Source organism: Lissotriton vulgaris, chromosome 3_1, assembly GCF_964263255.1.
Source record: "Lissotriton vulgaris chromosome 3_1, aLisVul1.2, whole genome shotgun sequence".
Lineage (NCBI taxonomy): Eukaryota > Metazoa > Chordata > Amphibia > Caudata > Salamandridae > Lissotriton > Lissotriton vulgaris.
This window is the reverse complement of record NC_141689.1, coordinates 2,059,951,132-2,059,973,810: the sequence shown is the minus strand read 5'-3', so window position 1 is coordinate 2,059,973,810 and position 22,679 is coordinate 2,059,951,132. Positions and strand designations below refer to the sequence as shown.

The 22,679-nt window shown below is 44.9% G+C and overlaps 1 protein-coding gene across 6 annotated transcripts in view; it reads left to right on the top strand.

The window, feature by feature from the left end:
- MICU3 (mitochondrial calcium uptake 3) overlaps positions 1-22,679 on the top strand; it is a 482,285-nt gene that overhangs the window by 335,691 nt on the left and 123,915 nt on the right. For all 6 annotated transcript variants that reach the window (XM_086962600.1, XM_086962605.1, XM_086962606.1 and 3 more), the window contains one exon: positions 19,551-19,722. In XM_086962600.1, the coding sequence (XP_086818726.1) occupies positions 19,551-19,722 (172 nt within the window). The remainder of the gene's footprint in view (positions 1-19,550; positions 19,723-22,679) is intronic.

The window sequence follows — 22,679 nt, the reverse complement described above, 5'->3', positions numbered from 1 at the left end:
GCAGTTTCCGTCCCGTGTCCCTTCCGGAAGCCAAATTGTGTTTCGTCCAGGCAGTTGTTTTGATCTATGAAATCTGAGATTTGTGTGTTCATTATTTTTTCCACAATTTTGGCAGGGAGTGGGAGGCAGGCGATTGGACGATAATTGGCAACTATCGTCGGATCAAGTGAGCTTTTTTTGATAAGTGGTTTGACGATGGCTTTTTTCCAGATGGAAGGAAAAGTAGTGGACAAGAACATAGCATTAAAAATATCGGTGAGTTTAGGGCTTATAATTTCGGGGAAGTTTTTGAGAATGGCGGGGGGACATGGGTCTTCCCGAGATCTGGAATTCGTGGTGCATAAGAGATGAGACACCAGTTCAGAGGAGATCTGAGAAAATTCCTGGAAGGAACTGGGAGGGTTTGTTCGAGGGGGGTTGGTAAAGTTCATGTCCGACGGAGTTTGGTCATTAGAGACGGAGTGAGGGTGTCCAGTGCCTTTAGCATGAGCTTTAAATTGGGAGAAGATGTCCGTGACTTTTTTTTGGAAATGATTTGCCAAAGAGTTACATAATTCTTGGGTATATGTAATAGGGGTGGATGCTGTTTGTCCAGAGAGACGCGTCACTACCTGGAAGAGTTGTTTGGTCGAGTCTTGAGCAAGATTAATTTGACTGCTATAGAACTTACTTTTCTCCTTGATGATTAATTGTTTGTAATTAAGCAGCATGGTTTTATAGAGAACTTTTTGCTCTGGGTCGTAGTCACGTCTCCATTTGCGTTCTTGGCGCCTACAGTGTTGTCTTTCAAGTCTAAGAGTATCATTGAACCAGGGGGAGGACTTGATGATTCTGTTGGAGGATTGTTTCTTAAGTGGGACTGTTTGATCGACAGTGTTTCGGATCCAAGTGGTATAGTATTGACACTTTACACTTTTTGGAGCTATTTTCACTTTTCTGAAAAATTAGAACTCCGTTCCCCATAATGAATTTATTTATTTTGGTGTTATTTTGCTTATTACATTTTGCCAGTTTTTTTATAAATTGTAGTGCGTTTTTTAATTGTGTTTTTGAATTTTAACAGTTTTTGTACTTCTAAATGCTTTACACATTTTTCAGATTTTAGTTACTGAAACCTTTTTGTGGCCGGACGAAATAGGTTAATGATGTTATTGCTTGGGGTCAAATACCATCCACGCCAACTAATAACTCACTTTCTCACAGTTATTTAAATATTTCAATGTGTGTGGGGCCCAGCTGAATTACAATAGAATGTCATTTATTTAAAGCAAAACTATAGCCTCACATCTCTGCAGGTCTTCCCAGATCTGAAAGAGTGGTTCCATGGAGATAACAATTAGCAACGTTGAGAGGACACACTTGTTTCTCCCTCTAACAAGCAATATATGGAGTAACAACGTAATTAAAACTGACTGCATAACAGACCAATTTTATCCTGAAGGAATTGGTTATATTCAGGATAATCATTTCACACCACTGTGTCTAAAATATTTTGTCCTTGAATGCTATACAAATATCATGGCTGTATTCCGTACATGCATTTCCTACTGCTCCCCTTAGTACTTATAGTGTTGTGCCCTTGAATGCTATACAAATATCATGGAAGTAGTCCATAACGGTATCTTCTACTACCTCCTTTGGTACTTATGGAGTTTTACCCTACTTGATATGCAAATACCATGGATGTAGTCCATAAAGATCTCTCCTACTGCCTCCTTTGGTACTGATGGTGTTTTGTCCAATTGAAAAACTGAATAATTTTTTAGAAGTCACAAATGTCCTCGAGATAAGGCTTCAGACTTCTAGTTTATGGCATTTCGACATTTTGCCCTAAAAAAAATGTATGTAGTGGTATTGGAAACTGTTGGACCTGGCACCTTGGCATGGGTCTCCTTTCCATTTTTTATGTTGGCATTCGCTCCCACAAGCGATTGGACCAGCTGCATGGCTTGCTTTTTCTACGAAAAAATTAAAAACATTCAGGACTCCTTTTCTGCTCAATAGACAGGCCTGGAGGCAGCAGGTGGACCTCCCTCTGATGTGTCCCTGCACTGATGCCTCCTTTAGGGAGTTTCCCATGATCTCCTTGGAGCAATCGCTAGTGCTTATGAAAGCTTTCAAATCTAGCTTGCCATCCGACCCTTGTCCAGCTAAAGTACTGTCCTTAATAGCAGAAGTGATTAACCCTGTAGTGAACCCGATTTTGAACACCGCCTTGTGGGAATGGCTCATGCCACAACCATGTAAACATAAGAAAATTCTTCCTCTGCTTAAGAAACCTACAACAGACCCGAGGCCGCCAGTAACTACAGGCCCATATCACTTCTGCCTTTCTTCTCCAAGGTTTTGGAGAAATATGTCAATGAAGTCACAACGAATTATGTGGAGACCAATCACTTGTTGCACTCTGGCCAATCGGATTTCAGAGCTAACTTCAGCACTGAAACTGCCCTGCTAGAAGTTGCAGAGACAATTAAAGCTACGCTGGATAGAGGAGGTAATGCGCTCTTGGTATTACTGGACCTTTCGGCAGCCTTCGATACTGTGCCCCACAGTAGACTACTGCAAAGACTTATGGAGAGTGGTATTGGTGGCACGGTATTGAAATGGTTTGCGTCTTTTCTCGTCAACCGCTCACAACCTATCTGGTCTCCTCCTTTCGCCGCTGTGAATCCACCTAAGAGTGTTGGGGTCCCACATGGCTCAATATTAAGCCCAACTTTGTTTAATTTGTATTTGGACCCCTCGTCTTTCTCGCAGAGAAATATGGAGTCAAAATAGTGTCATATACTGATGACACCCAGCTGCTGTTTATGTGCGAGAAGGGTGTTAATTCAACGGCAACCTAATTAACATTTGCCTCGCTGAAGTCTTCTCCTGGCTGAGACACAATGAACTAAAGTTTAACTCTGAGAAGTCAGAGATTTTAAAAGTGTGTCTCAGGTCTGCCATTGCAGTGCCTGTGTGCAGTCTGGTACTGCCATGTTGACCGGGCAAGTGAACCCACAGTCCCTAAACCTTCCGTTTTCTACATACTAGTCAGCCATATGGTAGACCCAGGGTCAGGGTGTATTGTAGGAAAAAAGGTAGGACATGCCCTGATGTGTGTGGCATGTCCTAATAGCGAATTACAGCCATTTTCGTTTTTCACTATTGCAAGGCTACCTGTTCCCCATAGGCCGGAATGGGCAGTTTGAATATTACATCATATAACCCTAACTGACTCTGGGAACTTTTGAGTTTAGTATGCCTGAACTCAGAATGATAAAATTATAGTGAAGTTGGTTTTAACATTCTGTGTTTGAAAATACCACTTTTAGAAAGTAGGTATTTTTTTGTCTAACCATCCAAGCCTGCCTCTGCTATGTTGTGTATTCCTTGTTTGGAGTTTGAGTGACAGGGGCTGGGGGATTCCAGGAGACAGGGTGAGTCAGCATAGGGCTGAATAGAGAGATCTGCATGCAGATGGGAGGGAGGAGTTGCACCTAGGACCTGAATAGGGCTGTGCCTTCCCTCCACAATGCTGGCTCGACCACCTATGGTGCTTCTGATGTCCCTGGCCTGCACTGTGAAAGGAAAGAAGGAGTCTTGTCAACAAAGTGCTCCAGGACTGACCAGAACTGGTTTGGACTAGGCAAAGGCCTCTCCAAATGCCTCTCTGCCTTCAGAGAACAAAGGGAAAATCAGTATAAAAGAGGGAACCCAGACCCCAAAACTTTAGATCACTTTTGAGAAACAAGAAGAAACCTTTGCTGAGGAGAGGAACCAGAGAGACCGAGGAGATACTATCCCTAAGCATGAGGGATTGGCCTGCAGTGGTTGCCTGACTGCCAAAAAGAGGAGTAAGGACTTTGTGCTACTTTCATTCAACTTGTGAAGTATCTCCAAGGACTTGAGATAGAGCTTGTCTCCTGCTGAAGTCTCAGGGAAAACAGACTTCACCCAAGAGTTCTTTGGAAGTGCCTTCAGTTATGTTGGGCTTTCTGAGGGACTGCGTGTCGCAAGGAGCTGAAAGCGCGGCTCACGAAGTAGAAGCGTGTCTCTGCCACTTTAGCTTCACAACGCGATAGCTCCTCGCCAGAGAAGAGGATCGATGTCTCACCAGACGCCGCCGCATCATGGGAGAAGTGTGTCATTGCAGCAGCCGCCGCCGTCGCAACGCTGGGAAAGCATGTCCCCACTGCAGCTGTCGCATCGTTTCCGAAGCGTCTTGCATCGCCAGAGAAGAGGATCGACGTTGCATCAGACCCCGCCGCATCACCGGGAAGCGTGTTGCAGGGCCTGTAGCGGCTCAGAAGAATCATTGAGTCGCCGCACGGCCGTCTGGTGTGTACTAATCCTGTCGCATCAAGGAGAAGGCGCCATTTTTTGTTTCATTGCATCTGATCTTCATCGCATCAGGGCATTGCGGGCCGCATTGCCACAGAAGCGCAGTAAGAAACCGACACATCACCTCCCCACGCCGAGAAGAACCGATGCATCACCTAAGCATCAATAGGGACCCGACGCATCACCGTTCTTGCGTGTAAGGAACCGAAGAATCACCTTCCCTGCAACACTTTCATTGTATAGCGTTACACATCCAAAGGTACATTGAACTTAGTGTCGCATTTTACATCTAAAGAAAACTAAGCTATTTCTACCATTTTTGAAGTACAGTATTGTGGATTTTTGTCGTTTGTGGTCTTGTGTTAAGTCTATATAAAAATACTTATTTTTATACTACAATTTGTGTGGTGTCCATCTGTAGTGTTGTCACTGGGTTACTGTATGTGTTCACAAATGCTTTACACTTTGCCTCTGGGATAAGCCTGTCTGCTCGTGCTAAGCTACCAAGGTGTTGAGCAGGGGTTATTTTAGGAGTGTACCCCCTTACCCTGACTAGACGCAACGGTCCCTATTTGGTCAAAGGTACCTACTTCTGCCAACTAGAGACCCCCAAATCTAACAGAAACGTATCTGACAGTGCAGTTGTAAGCTGTCACAGACCATGGTCATGTGTCATACCTCAGGAGAGGCTAGGATATAGTCTACACACAACAATAAATAATGTAGAGATGAGTGTAATCTGTAATCTCTTTGCCACACATGCATCAAGCGCCAAACATCTGCATCCCAAAAATACCATATGTTTGCTAACGATAGTCACTTCATTAGTAAATATGAAAAAATGATGTCCTGTTTCTATTCAAATTTAAAGTTTTACGGTGACATCGCAATAAGCACCGTGTGTTCTACCACACATCAGAGACATCAAACATTTTGCTTGAGAAATCAATCTGACTTTATGTGGCATGTAAATAATTCTTATTAACTCATTGTGTCTACCTTTACAAGTGCATTGCTTCCTTATTCTTCTACTAGTACTACAGTGTGTGCGCATGCATGTGTGCGTGAAGTCTTGTGAATCATGGATGAACAGAAATATTTATCTAGACTCCATAGTACATAAAGCATGGAATGTTTATGACCTCTACATTTGTGAATATTTACTGTAGGCATCATCTAGCAGATGCTTTGTCCTGAAGAATGGCTAATTTCACCTTGTATTTGTTCAATTGTGTTGTAACATTTTAATCTAGATGCCTGTTGTGAGCCTAAAGACATTTGTTAAAGCTTTTGTGACCATCATTGTATATTATGTAAATCTGCCTGTCTCATTCCATGTGCTTGATGTATATGCAGCATCATTTCGTTCCTCCACTTCTAAACAGTAAAACATGATATACTCATGTGAACCAAGCAAGAGGTCCAGCTGATCTGTCTGCCTGAATGTTACCTCTATTACTAATCTTAGAAATCTGATGTCACTCAGATCTACGACCCCATTTCCTCAACAATTATTCTTATCCAGAGACCTCGAGAAAAAAATTCCAAAACAGCTCCTTGCTTGATGTGTATCGTCAAACAAAATGCTACATCTATTTAACAAAAGAGCCCCCCATGATAAAGATATCCAGTACCAATATGGGACACAGGAGAATGTCTAGAGTTAAGAGCCAAAACCCTCAATGTACACATTATCACAAACAGTTGCTATAATTACCACCTACCAAGCCGCAGGCATAGCAAGTAGTTTTCCATCTATAAGAACTCAAATTTCAAAATCACAATTGGCCGATAATTTGTGCCACCCTGCAAAAGGGTGCAAAAAATATTCCCTCTGCCTCTTTTGGATGGTGTGAAAGTTGAGGCCCGTGTCTACATAAATACCAAGTCCAGTCATAGAAACTCATCTAGAACAGGTGCACAGTATGTGTTGCCCTCATAAAATGTAGGTAATTCATTGTAGCGCTCTAAGCAAATGTGTAATAAACTAATTTTCTATGTAGAATAGTGTATAGTTTCGCAGATAGAGGTGCAAGGTGGCTGTTTAGACTAGAGTGGTTGCTTAAACCAAAAATAGTGCCTTTTATGCACATTGTGTATGAAAACTTAGATGAGCTGCTGACTGCCAGTTGTTTATTGGCATTTCCGCTAATACTTCTGGTCTAGTGGTAGATCTTACAGCGAAATCAGCAATGCATATGTTATGTTATGTTATTTTGTGTCTTTTATAGCGCTCGGCTACTCAAAAGAGTGTCCTGGCGCTTTATTGACAACCTAGGAAGACAAACACAACACAACAGATTAAAAGAAAGCAGGGTCAACAGAACACGGAAAAATACTAGGAAGCAAAAAGCCAGGTTTTCAGGCCCTTCCTAAAGGCCAACAGATTTGGGGTGCTGCGTAACGTCAGGGGCAGAGAGTTCCAAAGCTGAGGGGCCCGGAGCATAAATGAGCGACCTCCAATACGGGCCCTCCTCACGCGCGGGACAATGGCAAGGAACTTCGACTCTGACCTCAAAGATCGGGCAGGACGATAGGAAACTAGCCTCTTCTGAAGGTATTTTGCCCCCGTGGCGTGGAAGGCCTTGTGAGCAAGGGTTAAAGCTTTAAAAACTATCCGCTGTCGGATAGGCAGCCAATGAAGCGACTGCAACAGGCCAGGTACTTTGACTCGCCTATGCAGGCCAAAAATGGCACGTGCTGCCGCATTCTGGACCACCTGCATCCTTTGCAGGAGATATTCGGGCAGGCCAAGATATAGGACGTTGGAGTAGTCCAGTCTTGACCCGATCAAGGCCTGTACCGTAATCCTCCTGTGGTCCTCGGAAAGCAACGGAAAAAACTTCTGAAGCATGCGGAGAAGACCAAAGCAAGTGCCAGTGAGGGTGAGGATCTGAGATCCTAAAGTCAGACCGTTGTCAATTTTAACCCCCAGATTCTTAGCTGACTGAGACGACCGCCCCGGGGGAGACATGTCAGCAGGCCACCATACCTGCCATATGTGTGGCCATGTCACCCAGCTGTGTGTGTATGTGTGTGACTGACTAGCCCTCCCATCAGTCTCTCTTTAGTGGTCCTCTACACTGTGTTCGGATGATTAATTCTTCAGTGTTTGCCTGCCTGTTGGGGTGAAAGAGTGTTTTAAGGTTCGACCCCCCCACTCTCTCGCTTGTTTTACCGCCAAGAACAGACTCCAAGATTCTAGAGAGGGCTGTGACTGTTTAACAAGGTGCACCATGATGCCACTATTAGTTCTGCATATGGCTGTGTCCACTGTAGATAATGTGCTCTCATACCTCCGCCATGTCCTCTTCTGTGGTTACTTGTTCCAATATATGTTATCAAGAATGAGGAAAGCTTTATTGTAGTCATCCATTTCTGGCACAATAACTGAACTCAGCACATTACTGCATGATGTTTTTCAACGGCTGCGGGACGCCATTAGACACATCGGTCGTGACGCCCGCAGGTTGCTGTTTATGCGGATGCCTCTTTCTATAACGCTACAGAGGCTGAGTCAAGGGAGCGCACACATCGTTTTTGGCCCCTTTGCCGCTTAAACTTGATTGATTCCATCGAAGCTGATTTTAGAGAACTTTATTTTTATCACAAACATGCGAAGGGAATCATATACATCAACTTGAATATTTCGATTCAAAAGAACGCTAATCATTACGTTATTAATTCTCAAGAGTATCGAACACTAGATCTTAAAGCAGCGGAATCGGTTCTGTATCAACAACCGCCTTGCTAACCACCTTAGTACACTGGAAAACGAGTGACGGCTCCTACAAACAATAAGCCAGATGCAACTCCGTACAAAACAGTAGTAATCTGATTTGACGGTCGCACTCAACTATAATAATTCGAGCCTTCTCAGCCATCCATACTGAGGACAGATCACTCCTGCACGTTCCATTTATATATTGGAAATATCCAGATTATTTAAATACTTGATTGTGTGTGTGGCTCCTGAAGAAGGCGTTCTTGTGAAAACGCCAAAACGCGCGTCGAAGAGGACTAATATTGTCCGCCACTGTTTTTCTTTTTTTTTAAATTGATGGTGTCTTTCATTGTATTACATTGACTGTTTAAAATTGGTTATATGTTGCTTTTTACTTTTTATTACGTGCCAGAATTTTTATGTTTTTAACATATGTATATATACCTAACTAATAAAATACATTGTATTTCTATTTCATTGTATGCCTTATGCTTATCGTTCTCTCCCTGGTGATAATATATTTGATGGTTTTTTGCACATTGAAAGCTTTATTGTAGTCATCTATTTCTGGCACAATAACTGAACTCAGCACATTACTGCATAAAATAAACAAGCATTTGTAAAACCAAGGGGTCGCTGGTGTTATATGCTAGCACATGCAACAGAAAGGCAGCAGAAGCAGACAGATAATCTTATGGTTGTAAGGCAGTACCGCCTGGAGTGCAATGAAAGTATGCAGAGCGAAAAGTGTACAGTCAAATAGGCAAACGCATAAGGTGAGAGATAAATGCTCCACTAGGCCAAGACAAAAAGTGATTGACAAAGTCTTCAACCATTGGCTGAAAAAAGGCTGGTCGAAGGAAGCCAATGGTTGAAAGGAGCAGAGCCAATGCTCACTTACTATGCATTCCAAGCAATCATTTTGTCAAAACCCATACCTACGAAGGGGACTAAAACAATGAGAACCAGCAAACACAAAATTTATATCACCATTTACTTGTCTCTGTCCGCACTTCAGCATAGTGTATCTTATAAACCTATTATAACCTTTTGAGGTTGAGGAGAGATTCAAAATGTTAATTGGATAAGGCACACATGGAAAGAAAATAATAATTAGTTTTTTTGGTATGGCCTAAAAAAACGTTATCTATTACCCCAGCCTCAAGTGATAAAAAAATATATTGAAAATACATACATATAGTTAGACTTCGTATGAGCTCTCTTGATTCATTGTCTGTTTAGCTGTTGTTCATATTTTGCTTCTGCATGGAGCAATGTGCTGCCCCTTCAGGCATTGACGCTCTTGCACTGTGATTGATGGCATTTTTTCTGATCCCATGTACACATCTGCCTCAAAAATGTCCTTCAATGCTGTGTTGATGAGCCAATTCTTGAGTTTGACAGTGCTTTTTTTCTGATTTGTTATTTTTTTTAATGTTATTAGCCATTCTTTTATATTTAAACAGTGTCTTTAGGTTACAATAATTGAAAGTCAATAGTACAGTTTCTCTGAAAAATTATTTTCCCGTGATTTGCATTTAAATTCAAGTTGATTGCTGTACATGTGTTCAAAGTTATTTACGTGTTGACTGTGTAGTGAATTTCTCCGTGGTGCTGGCGAAATAATGAGTGGGCGGGGTTCGGACGGACCCCGGCCGTCCTCCGCACACGCCAACTGTGACGGCCCCTGGCCGTCCGACGCATGGAAGGGGTTAAGACTTTTTGAAAACATATGCCTGCCACGTTTAAGTGATGATTGCAAAAAACACAGTTGATGGACAGAATGCAGAACAATGTCTTACATTCACCCCAGTACAAAGATCTGGGCCTAAATCCATTGTTTTTTTGCACTCCACACCACCCTAGGTCAGACACTGGCTATATGCAAATCAGCCTTGACCCTGTACCTCATGGGAACAGTCCAGCCGGAACTACCAAGCCATGTCTTTCATAGCCCGGAATCAAGCATCCAAGGACCTTTTTCTGGCTATCAGCCTTCTTCAGCCTGGATAGCTTGACTCCAGTGATGTGGAGAGCCTGGGACTCACGTCTGAGCATACCCAGGCCACTCGGGGCGAAAATTGCAAAAAACATAGTTGATGGACAGAATGCAGAACAATGTCTTACATTCACCCCAGTACAAAGATCTGGGCCTAAATCCATCGTTGTTTTGCACTCCGCACCACCCTGGGTTAGACACTGGCTATAGGCAAATCAGGTCTGACCCTGTACCTCATGGGAACAGTCCAGTCCGAACTACCAAGCCATGTCTTTCCCAGACAGGAATCAAGCATCCAAGGACCGGTTTCTGGCTATCAGCCTTCTTCAGCCTGGATAGCTTGACTCCAGTGGTGTGGAGGGCCTGGGACTCACGTCTGAGTATACCCAGCACACTCGAGGTGAAAATTGCAAAAAACACAGTTGATGGACAGAATGTAGAACAATGTCATACATTCAACCCAGTACAAGGATCTGGGCCTAAATCCATCGTTTTTTTGCACTCCACACCACCCTGGGTTAGACACTGGCTATATGCAAATCAGCTCTGACCCTGTGCCTCATGGGAACAATCCAGTCCGAACTACCAAGCCATATCTTTCCCAGACCGGAATCAAGCATCCAAGGACCGGTTTCTGGCTATCAGCCTTCTTCAGCCTGGATAGCTTGACTCCAGTGGTGTGGAGAGCCTGGGACTCACGTCTGAGTATACCCAGCACACTCAGGGTGAAAATTGCAAAAAACACAGTTGATGGACAGAATGTAGAACAATGTCATATAGTGGGTTGAATGTATGACATTGTTCTGCATTCAGTCCATCAATTGTTGTTTTTGCTTTTGTCACCCCGAGTGGGATGGACATGCTCAGACGTGAGTCCCATGCTATCCACACAACTGGAGTCAAGCTATCCTGGATGAAGACGGCTGATAGCCAGAAACCGGTCCTAGGATGCTTGATTCCGATCCAGGAAAGACATGGCTTGGCAGTTCGGACTGAACTGTTCCCATGAGGCACAGGGTCAGGGCTGATTTGCATATGGCCATGTCTGAACTGGGGTGGTGTGGAGTGCAAATAAACGATGGATTTAGGCCCAAATCTCTGTACTGGGGTGAATGTATGACATTGTTCTGCATTCTGTCCATCAATTGTTGTTTTTGCTACTAGATTCAAGCAAGCCGAGCTGAAGACGGCTGGAATGCCAGAAACCAGTCCTCGGAAGCTTGTTTCCGGTCTGGGAAAGACATGGCTTGGCAGTTCGGGCTGGACTGTTCCCATGAGTAAGCATGGGCGAATTTTGCGAATCTGGCGTTCGCGAATTTGCGTATTTGCGAACTCGCAATCCGCAAAATCCGCAAATTCTCGCGAATTTGTGGATTTTTTTTTGTGTTCGCAAGGGTTTCTGCCAGTTCGCGAGGGTTTTGTACCAGTTCGCAATTGCGAACTTACTTTTCGGCTCGCAACGGTCGCAACTATGTTTTTTCTACGTCTGGTTCATCATCACAGGTTCCCAGCACCCTCTGTTTAGCCACTGCCACCCTCCGTTTCACCCATGCCACCCTCTGGTACATCAATGCCACCCTCTGGTTCATCATCACTGTAGATTATGGGGGGGAAAAGCAAGCACACCTGCCCTGCTTCAACTGACATGAATTAATTTGGGGTTGTTTTATTATTGTGTCACTGTTTTAAAATTCCAGTCTGGCACCTGCTTCCTTATCTGTAATTTGCTTTCTGTTGCAGTGCAATTTTTTTTTCCAGGACCTTTGTGGCCTACTTGTAGCTATTCTATGAGCCTGCAGTGAGGGTCAGAGCAGGGTCATAGAATTGTTGCAACTAGCAACTGAACTCTGGAGGGGCCCCAGTCAGGAAGCACTACTGGAAATGGTTACTATTACTAATGATGAGTTTGAACTTTTGCACCTGCTGAGTGCTTTCAGTTTTGCAAAACTCGTTTTTCTGCAGAACAGCAACTGTAATGCCCCAAACAAACATAGGCAACTGAACTCTGGAGGGGCCCCTCAGGAAGTACTACAGGGAATGGTTACTAATGATGAGTGAACTTTTGCACCTGCTGAGTGCTTTCAGTTTTGCAAAACTCGTTTTTCTGCAGAACAGCAACTGTAATGCCCCAAACAAACTTACTTGTGAAAGTTGATTTCTAATCCAAAAGTGATCCAAAGAAAGTCAAAAGGCCTCAAATCCAAAAAAGTGCAGGCAAATGTCAACCTGAGGAGTTATTCTGATAACAATCATCATTTTCAGAAGGTCTATGCTGCTTGCTAGTGGATTTCTTGTGCAGAATTGCAAATTTTGTAATTTCGCGAGTGCGAGATTGTTGCTGCCCGCCGCACCGACATGTTCGCAATTGCGAACTCTCGCGATGCGTTGCCAAATTCCCGCGGGATCCCGCAGCAAGATCCAAAATGGCGCAGCACTTGCAAAATATCGAGAAAAACAACCCGGCAAAGCTGAATGGCGGTAAGTGAACGCCGCAAAATTGTATCACCAAGAAAAAAAAAATCCGCTGCGTGCGAATTTGCGGATTTTCGGTAAATTCGCGAGCGTTTGCGGATTACGAATTTACCGAAAATCCGCGAGCGGAACGGATTTTCCGCCCATGCTTACCCATGAGGCACAGGGTTAGATTGATTTGCATATAGCCATGTCTGAACTGGGGTGGCAGAGTGGGCTAAAGAACGGTGATGGATTAAACCCTGATCTTTTGACTGGGTGTGAGTGTTTGATTGATTCAGATGCTCCGTCCATCACCACCCCCTTTTGTACCACGTTTAAGTGATGGCCAGTTTTCTTTTTTTTTTTTTTGGTCTCTACTTTTAGTAGCATATGGTTGCAATAGAATCAAGCATTTGCAAAGCCAAAAAGTCTGTCATTGACATGCTAGTGCCGCTTTTGTTTTTAGTTTTTTTTTCTAAAAAACTAAGATGAAAAAACATGAAGCCCCTTAAATGTGGCTGTCATATACTTTCAGTAAAAAAGGAAAACAAAATGTAAAGAACATTCAATTGAAGTGAAAGTGTTACAAGTCCTGCGTGTTTTTATTTGTAACTCTGTGTCATAATTTTGAATATTATTTTAGTGAAGGTGACAAGGAAAAATCATCACACAGCCAAGCTCTCAAATTGCAGGCCGCTACTGTGACATAACAATTCAATATTGTATCATGGCAACCTTAAAATGGACAGTGCAGGCAAAGCAAATAGCTGTTTCATAAAAATACAACTGCAAAAAGCATGCTTCGAAAGAGCTTTGTCACGTATGAAAAATAAACTATTTTTAGCTGATATGAGCAAGATTTCTGCAGTCACTCAAAGTGAAGGGTGCCGTCAGGAGAGAAGGCTGACCCTTTGGCCAGTAGAGTATGCCATGCTTGGGAGAAGCAAAATGTGAATGACAGTTCAGCAGAACAACCTATGAACCATGCTGACAAAACGTCTCTCTATGTATTTATATAATGAACTCACCCACACTTTCAAGGCACTACATAGCACTGGCTCAACATACCCCACCGATCGCATCTGCTTTCACAAACCTTCCAAACACCTCCGCTTTTCCAGACTCCTTATTTGCTTAAATTGCATGCACAAGGAAAACCTGATCTGGCAATGGAGCCTTCTCCTACATCGCTCCTAAAGCATGAAACAACCTGCCACTACACATAAGAGCCTCTTCAGTTCTTGAATTCTGTAAGTGAATTCTGCAAGAAGATGAAGACCTGGCTTTTTTTTAGTAGTCCCTCGAGTCCATAGGTGTTGCCTACACTCACACCTGCTCAGAGCCAGGATACCCTACCGGTGATAATGCCCTCCAAAATTCTGCATAACACACGTATGATTTTTTGGGGAAAACTGTAGTCCAGCAAGAGAGTTAAAGATGTCTTTAAGGCCAAACCTAGAAAAGTATTTAAAAAATGATTGCACCGTTTTGCCAAGACCAGACCTATTTGCATCGCCTCTGCTCATTTTTCTTTTAAACATCTTTTTATTGAACAAAAAGGAAAGACATTACACAACTCAGAACTGACCAGAGCGCATTGAGTGACTGCAAATATATACAGTGAGAACATAGACCTCCATCAGAGACAAATGAATAGAATATAAAAAACGGGCTTAGGCGTCCTCCGGTTCCACACTGGCGGGATCTAAATCAGGTGGTGTACAGATGTCACCACGGTAAGCGTTCCAAACTCCCCAGATCTTGCCCCACTTGCGGGGTCGCCCCCAAGATACATACACAGACCTCTCTCGAAACATGAACCAGTCGAGTTCCTTCATCCACTTCCCCACCTGAGGCACCCGAACAGCACCCCAGAGTTGTGCAATATTGCGTTTGGCTATCGCACAAGCTAGAGTGACCCAGAGCTTGCCATGACTCGAAAAGTCAGAGGGCTCCCAAACATTTAATAAACATTGACGCGCCTCCCTACAGCTCGATCCGCACCCCCCACACTTCACTCATCGTCAGATGTATCCTAGTCCAGAAATCACGGACCTTTTCACACTCCCACAGAATATGAAGGAACGTTCCCGGCATTCCGCACCCTCACCGACAATCCCCAGATACAACCAACCCCATTCTCAACAATCCAGGACCTGTGGTGTAGGAACGGTGCAGGATCCTTAGGTGGACCAAACAAAGTCTCATTGGGACTGCCACTACTCTAGGGGAGGACACCGCCTCCCTCCAATCTTCCTCATTCAGGACTAAGCCATCCGCCACCCATTGGTCCCTGAGCTGCACCAGGGGATCCTCAGTATGATTAATAAGTTTTCTATAGGTCAACGATATTGCTTTGGTGGGCAGATAACCATCCAATAGTCCGTCTTCCAGCGGGAGGGCTACTGGAGGTGTCTCTCCACTGGGGATTACAGCATGTAGAGCATGACTGACCTGAAGATATCTGAACAGTTCCGTATCATGCAGCTGGTACTTGGCCTGCAACTCCTCAAACGTCAAGACCCTATCTTTACCCCACACATCACGCACCTGAGTAATACCAATCAAATCCCAACGATCAAACCCTTTCGTTTTACAAAGAGTGCCCAACATCTCAGAGCTCTACAAAGGCATAGCTAGTGTAATTTGCCCAGACCATTTGAGGGCCCTGTTGGCCTCATGCCACACCCTCATCGCCGTCGATGGAGGACCCACCAAAGGGAAACGATCGCACCTCGCATACAGCACTCTGGTATACTCTCCCCCGGGCACTTGGCCACGGTCCATCGCAAAGCCCGGGTCTACCCGCGAGCCATAAATGGCATGGTTTATAGTAGCCAACTGGGACGCCCAGTAGTATTTCCTGATATTAGGCAGACCAATACCCCCGTCATACCAGCGCAACATTAATTTTGACAATGCGATACGTGGCCTTCCCTCCCACAGCAGGCCGCGTTGCAAAGATTCAATCTCGTTAAAATACGACGGAGGCACCGGATCAAAGGAATTCTGTAGAGCATACAAAAAGCGCAGGAGGGCCAACATCTTGAAGAGGACTGTACGGCTCAACAAGGAGATCGGTAATACTTTCCACCTAGCGACATCACCATGCAGTCTGGCCAAGGGGGGTAATAGATTCAGGCTAAAACGTACCTTGGGGTCCTTCGATATTTGGATCCCCAGACAACGAAAACTGACTAATTCCAGCTTCACCGGGCAGTTTACTGGCACTCTGGGTGGTTCACCACTTAACACAAAGAGGACCGACTTCGCCCAGTTAATAGCGAAGCCGGAATGCCTCCCGAAAATAGCGAGGATATCCATAAAAACTACTAGGGAATTGTGAGGGGAGGTCAGATACAACAGGATATCGTCAGCATAGAGGGAGATCTTATCCTCCCACTCCGATGTCCAACGCAGTCCTCTAATCGAGCGGTACCATCGCACCCAGGCCGCAAGTGGCTCCAGTGTGAGGGCGAACAAAAGCGGTGAGAGAGGGCAACCCTGGCGAGTGCCCCTCCGAGTGAACAGTCGTGGGATCTATGATTGTTAACGACCACATGAGACAAAGGGGCTGAGTAGAGAAGGCGAATCCAGCCAATAAGTTCGGGGCCAAACCCCAACTTCTACAGGACCGCAAAGAGTTATGGCCATTCCACTTGATCAAAGGCCATTGTGGCATCCAGAGTCAACAACACCGCCGGTTCATGGATGCGAGATGCACCCGCCATCACCCCGTGGAGCCGTCTGAGATTAAGGCGGTGTTCCGACGCGGCATAAAACCAGACTGATCCGGAAGCACCAGTGTCGTGATGACCTTCACTAGACCGGCGGCGAGCAGTTTGGCTAACACTTTGGGCTCTACATTTAACAGGGAGATCGGGCGGTACGATGAACACTCCAGACTCGGCTTACCATCCTTATAGATGAGCACAATATTAGCGATGCGTTGGTCATAAGGCAACTCGCCACGGTCTCTACTCTCAAGATACATATCTTTCAGATGTGGGGCCAAACGGTTGGCGTGAAGCTTAAACAGTTCAATGGGAAGACTGTTGGGGCCGAATCCATGCCGGAATGAACCCCCCTGATGGCCATCGCCACCTCATCGTTCGTGAGGGCGGAGTCCAGAAATTCCCTGTGTTCGGCAGACAGAGCCGGCATCGGAATATCCCGAATCATATCAGCATTTTCTCCCTCTGTGAAATCCCCTGCCGAGGTATGAACCTCCTCAAAACAACGGGCAAATTCGTCTACAATTAGCTGAGGGTCCGACTAAACCGCCGCACCTGTGATGCGCAGTTCCGGCACCAACCGATATCCGCAATCACCCTTTTCCAGCCATGCTATTAACTTCTCGGCCTTATCGCCATGCTCATATATTCTACTCTGCGTGGTAGCATGTTGCGTCTTTGCTCTGTCACGTGTCAGGGTCCTGTACTCGTCCCGAAGTATCCCGAGGCGGTGCCCTGCCCCAGGGTCATTCCCCAAGGAGACAGCAGTTTCCAAGACCAATAGCTCCGCCTCCACCCTATCTATTTCGGCCCTGCTCTTCTTCTGCCCAGATACTAGGGAGAGAACCTCCCCCCTTGCAACAGTTTTGTATGCTTCCCACAGGGAACACCTCGATGTAACCGACCCATCATTTTCCTGGAAATAACGATCCGTGACACATGCAGGTTCTTTCCTGACAGCAGGGTCTTTCAGGCGCCACGCATTAATCGGTGTCACCCTACCCACATCACCCTGTCCCATCCGTAATCGAAGCCATATCGGTGAATGATCAGACACTCCCCGCGCCAAATGAGTCACTTCCTGAATAAAGGCCGCCTGAGACACTGGTAACAAAACATAGTCTATCCTAGAAAGTGAGTGGTGCGCCGCAGAGGCGTGTGTATAGCACACGTCACTAGGGTGCTGGAGGCGCCATCCATCCACCAAACCCGACACGGCGGTAAAATCCGCCAACCATCTACGGGAAGGTAAAAGCACACGGCAGGGGTACCTGTCTAGTTCATCAAAAACAGCATTGAAGTCCCCGTACCATTGTCCCGATGGGCAAAGTCAGAAACACCCGGCCCAAATCACGGAAAGTCCAGGGGGGGGGAGATAAAGAACAACCCCAACCAGTTCCTCTACTCCACCAGTAATGTTAATGCGGTACAGTCACAGCGACAAGTCACTGTTCTTCACCATCGGTCCGGGCCTTGCTCCCGGAGTCCGAGCCCTCAATCCGATCCAGCCAGTCCGCGGCAACCTCAGGATTGTCAAAAAACAAGTTTTCCCGTCATGTTCAATCCGAAGACGGGCCGGAAACATCATTGAGTACTTCATCTCTCGGTCCCTCAAACGTCGCTTGATGGCCATAAAGTTCTGCCGCTGCCTCTGCACTATCTAAGTGAAGTCCGGGAAAAACAATAGTGAAGCGTTCTAATAGGCCAGCGGACCCGTGGATCTTGCAGTTTGCAGGATAGCGTCTCGGTCCCAAAAGTTCAGGACCCGGGCTATTATGGGGCGAGGTGGTGCCCCTGTCTTTGGGCGACCACCGGGAACTCTATGGGCCCTCTCCACCGTAAAAAATTTACTGAGGCCCTTAGGCTTGAGATGTTGCAGGATGAATTCCTCGACAAAGAGGTCCGGAGTCAACCCCTCCGACCTCTCCGGCACTCCCAGGATACGGACGTTATTGCAGTGCGCCCGTCCTTCATATTCATCGAGCTTTCGATCGAATTGAGTCCGGGCCGCCTTAAGGTCTTGCGCCTCTTTCTGCAGCTCCGAGACCTCCTCGATGAGACTCGTCGTCTTAATTTCCAAGCCCTTGACTTTCTCCGCCGTTTTAGTCAGGTCTGCTCTTATGAGGCCCACTTCGATCGACACCGAGTCCAATTTAGTGTCCATCTTTCCCAAGGATGATTGGACCCCGGTGATCGCTGCCATTAAATCTTTCATTGTAGGGTCCTCAACGACCGAATCACCATCCTGACTACTAGTCGGGGTACGTTTCACATCAACCGGGGACTCCTTGGAGAGGGCATAATTGTCTATTTTGTTGGTCTGAATCTGACGAGTATTCTTCGCCGACTTCGACTGGGACTTCTCAGGGTCTTCTCTCGATGCCATTGCCACCACCAATCGGGTCCTGGCAGCTTCCTCAGCAATACGACCTTAGACCAAGATAGGTGGACTCAGGACACCCTGGCAGCAACTCTCTCACGATGAACCGAGATCCGACTGATCACTTCCGGTCCCAGAGGCCGATGTTGTCGCACTCCACTACGGACCCCTCCAAACTCTGGGTCCCGGCTTCCACGTCCGTAGGCCTCAAAGTTTCGGACGACGATAGTCTGTCGCCAAAGTGCCCAAATGAACCAGAATTTCACCAAGTGACTCAGGTGCTAGTCCCCCACCCGATGGTAGGGACGGGGTTCAGGATAATATGCTGGATGGCTGGTCAGGATGTGGCGGCCGGCGGAGTCAAGACTCAAGCGGCCATCTTGCTCGCTCATTTTAAATTTCTCAGCATACCACCCAGTAATCGTTTAAAACATATTCAGTAGTCTTATATATAGCATAACAAGGAGAGGTATTTGGAGTTGGTAACCATAACAATAGGCAATATAATTGGACCCTTACTTATACTAATACAATTATCAGACATTGCCTCGCAGTTAAATAAAATTTGAAACAAATTCAAGTAAATCCACATTACAATTGCAGCACAAACATTTTAGAATAACAAAACCAAACAGTATTGTTGCTCATTTCTCAGAAGTAATGGGAATATTTAAACTGTAAGTTTCAGATACGTGAGTAGATATGTACAATTGACTTTGTGATGCCGAGGGGTGAATTACTCTAGGCCATTTCATGTGTAAAATATCGTGATGTCTAAGAACTGTTTGAAAGAATCATGAATAGTGGCTGCATACGACTATTTGCCTGTAGGCAATAATACATGTACTCATTGTTCAGAAGATCAATTCTTGAATCTTTCGTATTTGGTGTTTTATGCTCTTTTCTGAATTCCTCCTGCCTTGTCTGTAGATTCATGGATAACCTGCAGACAGAGATTCTAGAGATTGAGTTCCTGACTTACTCTAAAGGAATGAACGCCATTAGCGAGGAAGACTTTGCTCACATTCTGCTGCGATACACAAATGTAGAAAATACATCTAGCTACCTGGAAAATGTTCGTCAACGAATTCCGGAAGAAAAGGTACAACTAAATCTGTTTTGTTTTGTTAATCTTGCAATTAGAGTGGTGACAACTTCATTTAAGTCAGTGAGTGGCACAGGGCTAATAATGGCTGATCTTCATCTTTGTTCCAACATTCCAATTCTTGTCTTCCTGTTAAAGACCCTCTCTCACACACTGGGTCCTTAATGCCTCTTGGTTCCATTTCTCAGTTAGAGGGCCTTTAACACCTGGGATAGCTTTCACAGCGGGCTACAGTACTATATTTTGCATTAAAATAAAAACAGTGACATAAATGTATAATAAAACCTTGCTTCCAATAGTTGTTCATGCTGCTTTGAAGTTTATTAAATATATTCCAAAACAATGGATAGCTGCATTGTACAGATTTGCATTGCATACATTCCATTGTTCCTTGAAAATTCTGCAACTCTAGCATGCACCACTAAGAAGATATTGTTTATTATTCGGCAGCGTGGTAGAAATGCGTATTCGCTGCTTTTCTGTTACATAAATGTGGCACACCTGTACAGAACCATCGGTGGGCAAACTGTACCATTATTCATACCCAGATTCATGAGGACAAAACTATCTGGGTTCTGGGGTCAATGAATTATATAATATGTGGGGACAGAGAATACTTGGTCTGAGTGAAAGGAAAATCACTTGTTGGAAAGAATCACTCACTAGGTCATTTGTGAATTTGCATTGGCCTCCTACAGGCAAATTTGTTTCAGTTCCATATTAACCATGAATTTATTAAAAGCAACAATGAACGTTTTCCTCCCAACTTTTCAACAACCCTTCTCCCTCCCCTTGCTCGCTCCTACACTTACACTTCGTAAGTTGTTTTATTAATGTATTGTATTTATACAAACCTTCACTTGACATTGCATAGTTCCTCATCAAATCTACCTGCTTATGTGTTCCTTCCTCATAATAATGGGTTCTTGCCCGTGACCTGCAGTAGTAAAATGCTCAATGCACTACACTGCAATGCACTCTTATGACCTCGCATATTACATCATTCATGACATGGTCAGCAACATCACTAATGACATCTCAAAGGACTTCACTGTTGACATCATCCCGTGAGTGCGTTTACTAAATGTTTCTCAGACTTTAAGGTATATACTAAGCTACAGCGTAAGTTAAATTACTATTCTTTCTGTACCAGTTACTAGTCATACCATTTCTAACATATCTCATCTGTGTGGCTGTGTGATTGTATCCATGTGTGAGTGGATGTCTGAGTGGCTGGATGGATGTGTGAGTAGCTCTATGAAGTTGTTAGTGGGTATGTGCATAGCTGTATGGGTGAGTAAGTGACTGTGTGAGTGGCTGTATTAGAGAGTGAGCAGGTGTGTGAGTGGCTGTATGGGCGTTAGTGGCTGTGGGAGTGGCTGCATAGGTGTGTGAGTGGCTACATGGGTGACTTAGTAGTTGTGTGAGTGGCTATATAGGTGGATGAGTAGTTGCTTAAGTATATGTATAGGTGAGTCGGTGTGAGGGGCCATATTGCAGAGTGAATGTGATTGAGTGAGTGGGTATCTGAGTGGTTGTATGGATGTGCCAATGCGTATGTAAGTGGTTCTGTGGGTGTGTGAGTGGTTGTATGGATGAGTGAAAGGCAGTGTGAATGGCTGTGTGGGTTGCTTGTATGAGTACCTGTAAGGGTGAGTGAGTGGCTGTGTGAGTTTCTGTATGAGTGATTGAGTGGCTATGCAATAGGCTGTAAGGGTGCATGAGTGGGTATGTGTCTGTATGTCTATGAATGGATAGGTGGGTGGCTTATTGGTGAATGACTTGGTGTATGAGTGGCTGTATTATTGAGTTAGTGGGTGTGTTAGTGGCTGTATGAGTAAGTGTAAGTGTTAGGCGCTCTATGGGTGAGTGATTGGTTGTGTGGGTACTGGTATGGGTCTGTGAATGGATATGTGAGGTGGTTATGTGGGAGTGGGAGTTTGAGAGGTTTTGTGGGGGTGTTAGTGGGTGTATTTGAGTGGTTTTGTATGAGTGATATCTGAGTCCCTGTACCCTTTATTTTTTTCAATGAATTTCTAAGTTTTTTTAATTCTATTTCCTAACTATAAAGTCCTTGTAACCTTTGTTTTTTCAATGAATTTCTATGGTTTCTTAATGTTATTTCCTATCTGTAACCTTTTGAGAGTGAGTGTGTGAGTACATGAGTGTCTCGGTGGGTGTGTGAGTGGGCTTGGGAGTGACTGCATATGTATCTCACTGGGTGTGTGAGTGTGTGCATGTGTGTCTGAGTGGGTCTGTGAGTGGGTGAGCGAATCTCTGAGTGGGTATAAGAGTGGGTGTAGATGTCTGCATGGGTCTGTGAGTGGGTCTGTACATGGGTGTGTGAGTGTCTGAGTGGATCAGAGAGTGGGTGTATCAGTGTCTGAGTGGATCTGTCATTGGGTGTGTGAGTGACTGAGTGTGTGAATGGGTGTCTAAGTGTCTATGTGTGTGTCAGTATCTGTGCCAGTGACTGGGGCACAACGCACCTGCCCCTTTATCTAAAAAGAGTCCACAGATATTTACCCAAGTGTAGTACTTTCTACTGGTTAATTACTAAGTGCTAACTCCTTGGGTAAATGTCCACTCATATTCAGCATTACAGCTGCATAATGGAACACGTGGAAATGTCCACATTGAACTTGTGTATATTTTGGCAATGTGCTTGTTCCTCGTATATCTTTATCCAGACATTTGTTATAACCTGAATCTTCCTATAGAGAAGATGACGAGTACAGCTAGGTAAATCTCCACCAAACAAGGGTCCTTCCTCTTAACTAAATAAAGTGAGTGCTTCTTTGTTTGGTGGTAATGTCCTCCTTTTCCTCAGCATCAAGAACTCCTCACCGAAATCGGCGAGAAATGCGATGGGAAACGTTTTGTGAAACTGTCCATCATCCTGGCTAAAGGCAGGAAGATCTTTGTATCCTACTAAGGTGGGCAGGGCCAAACAG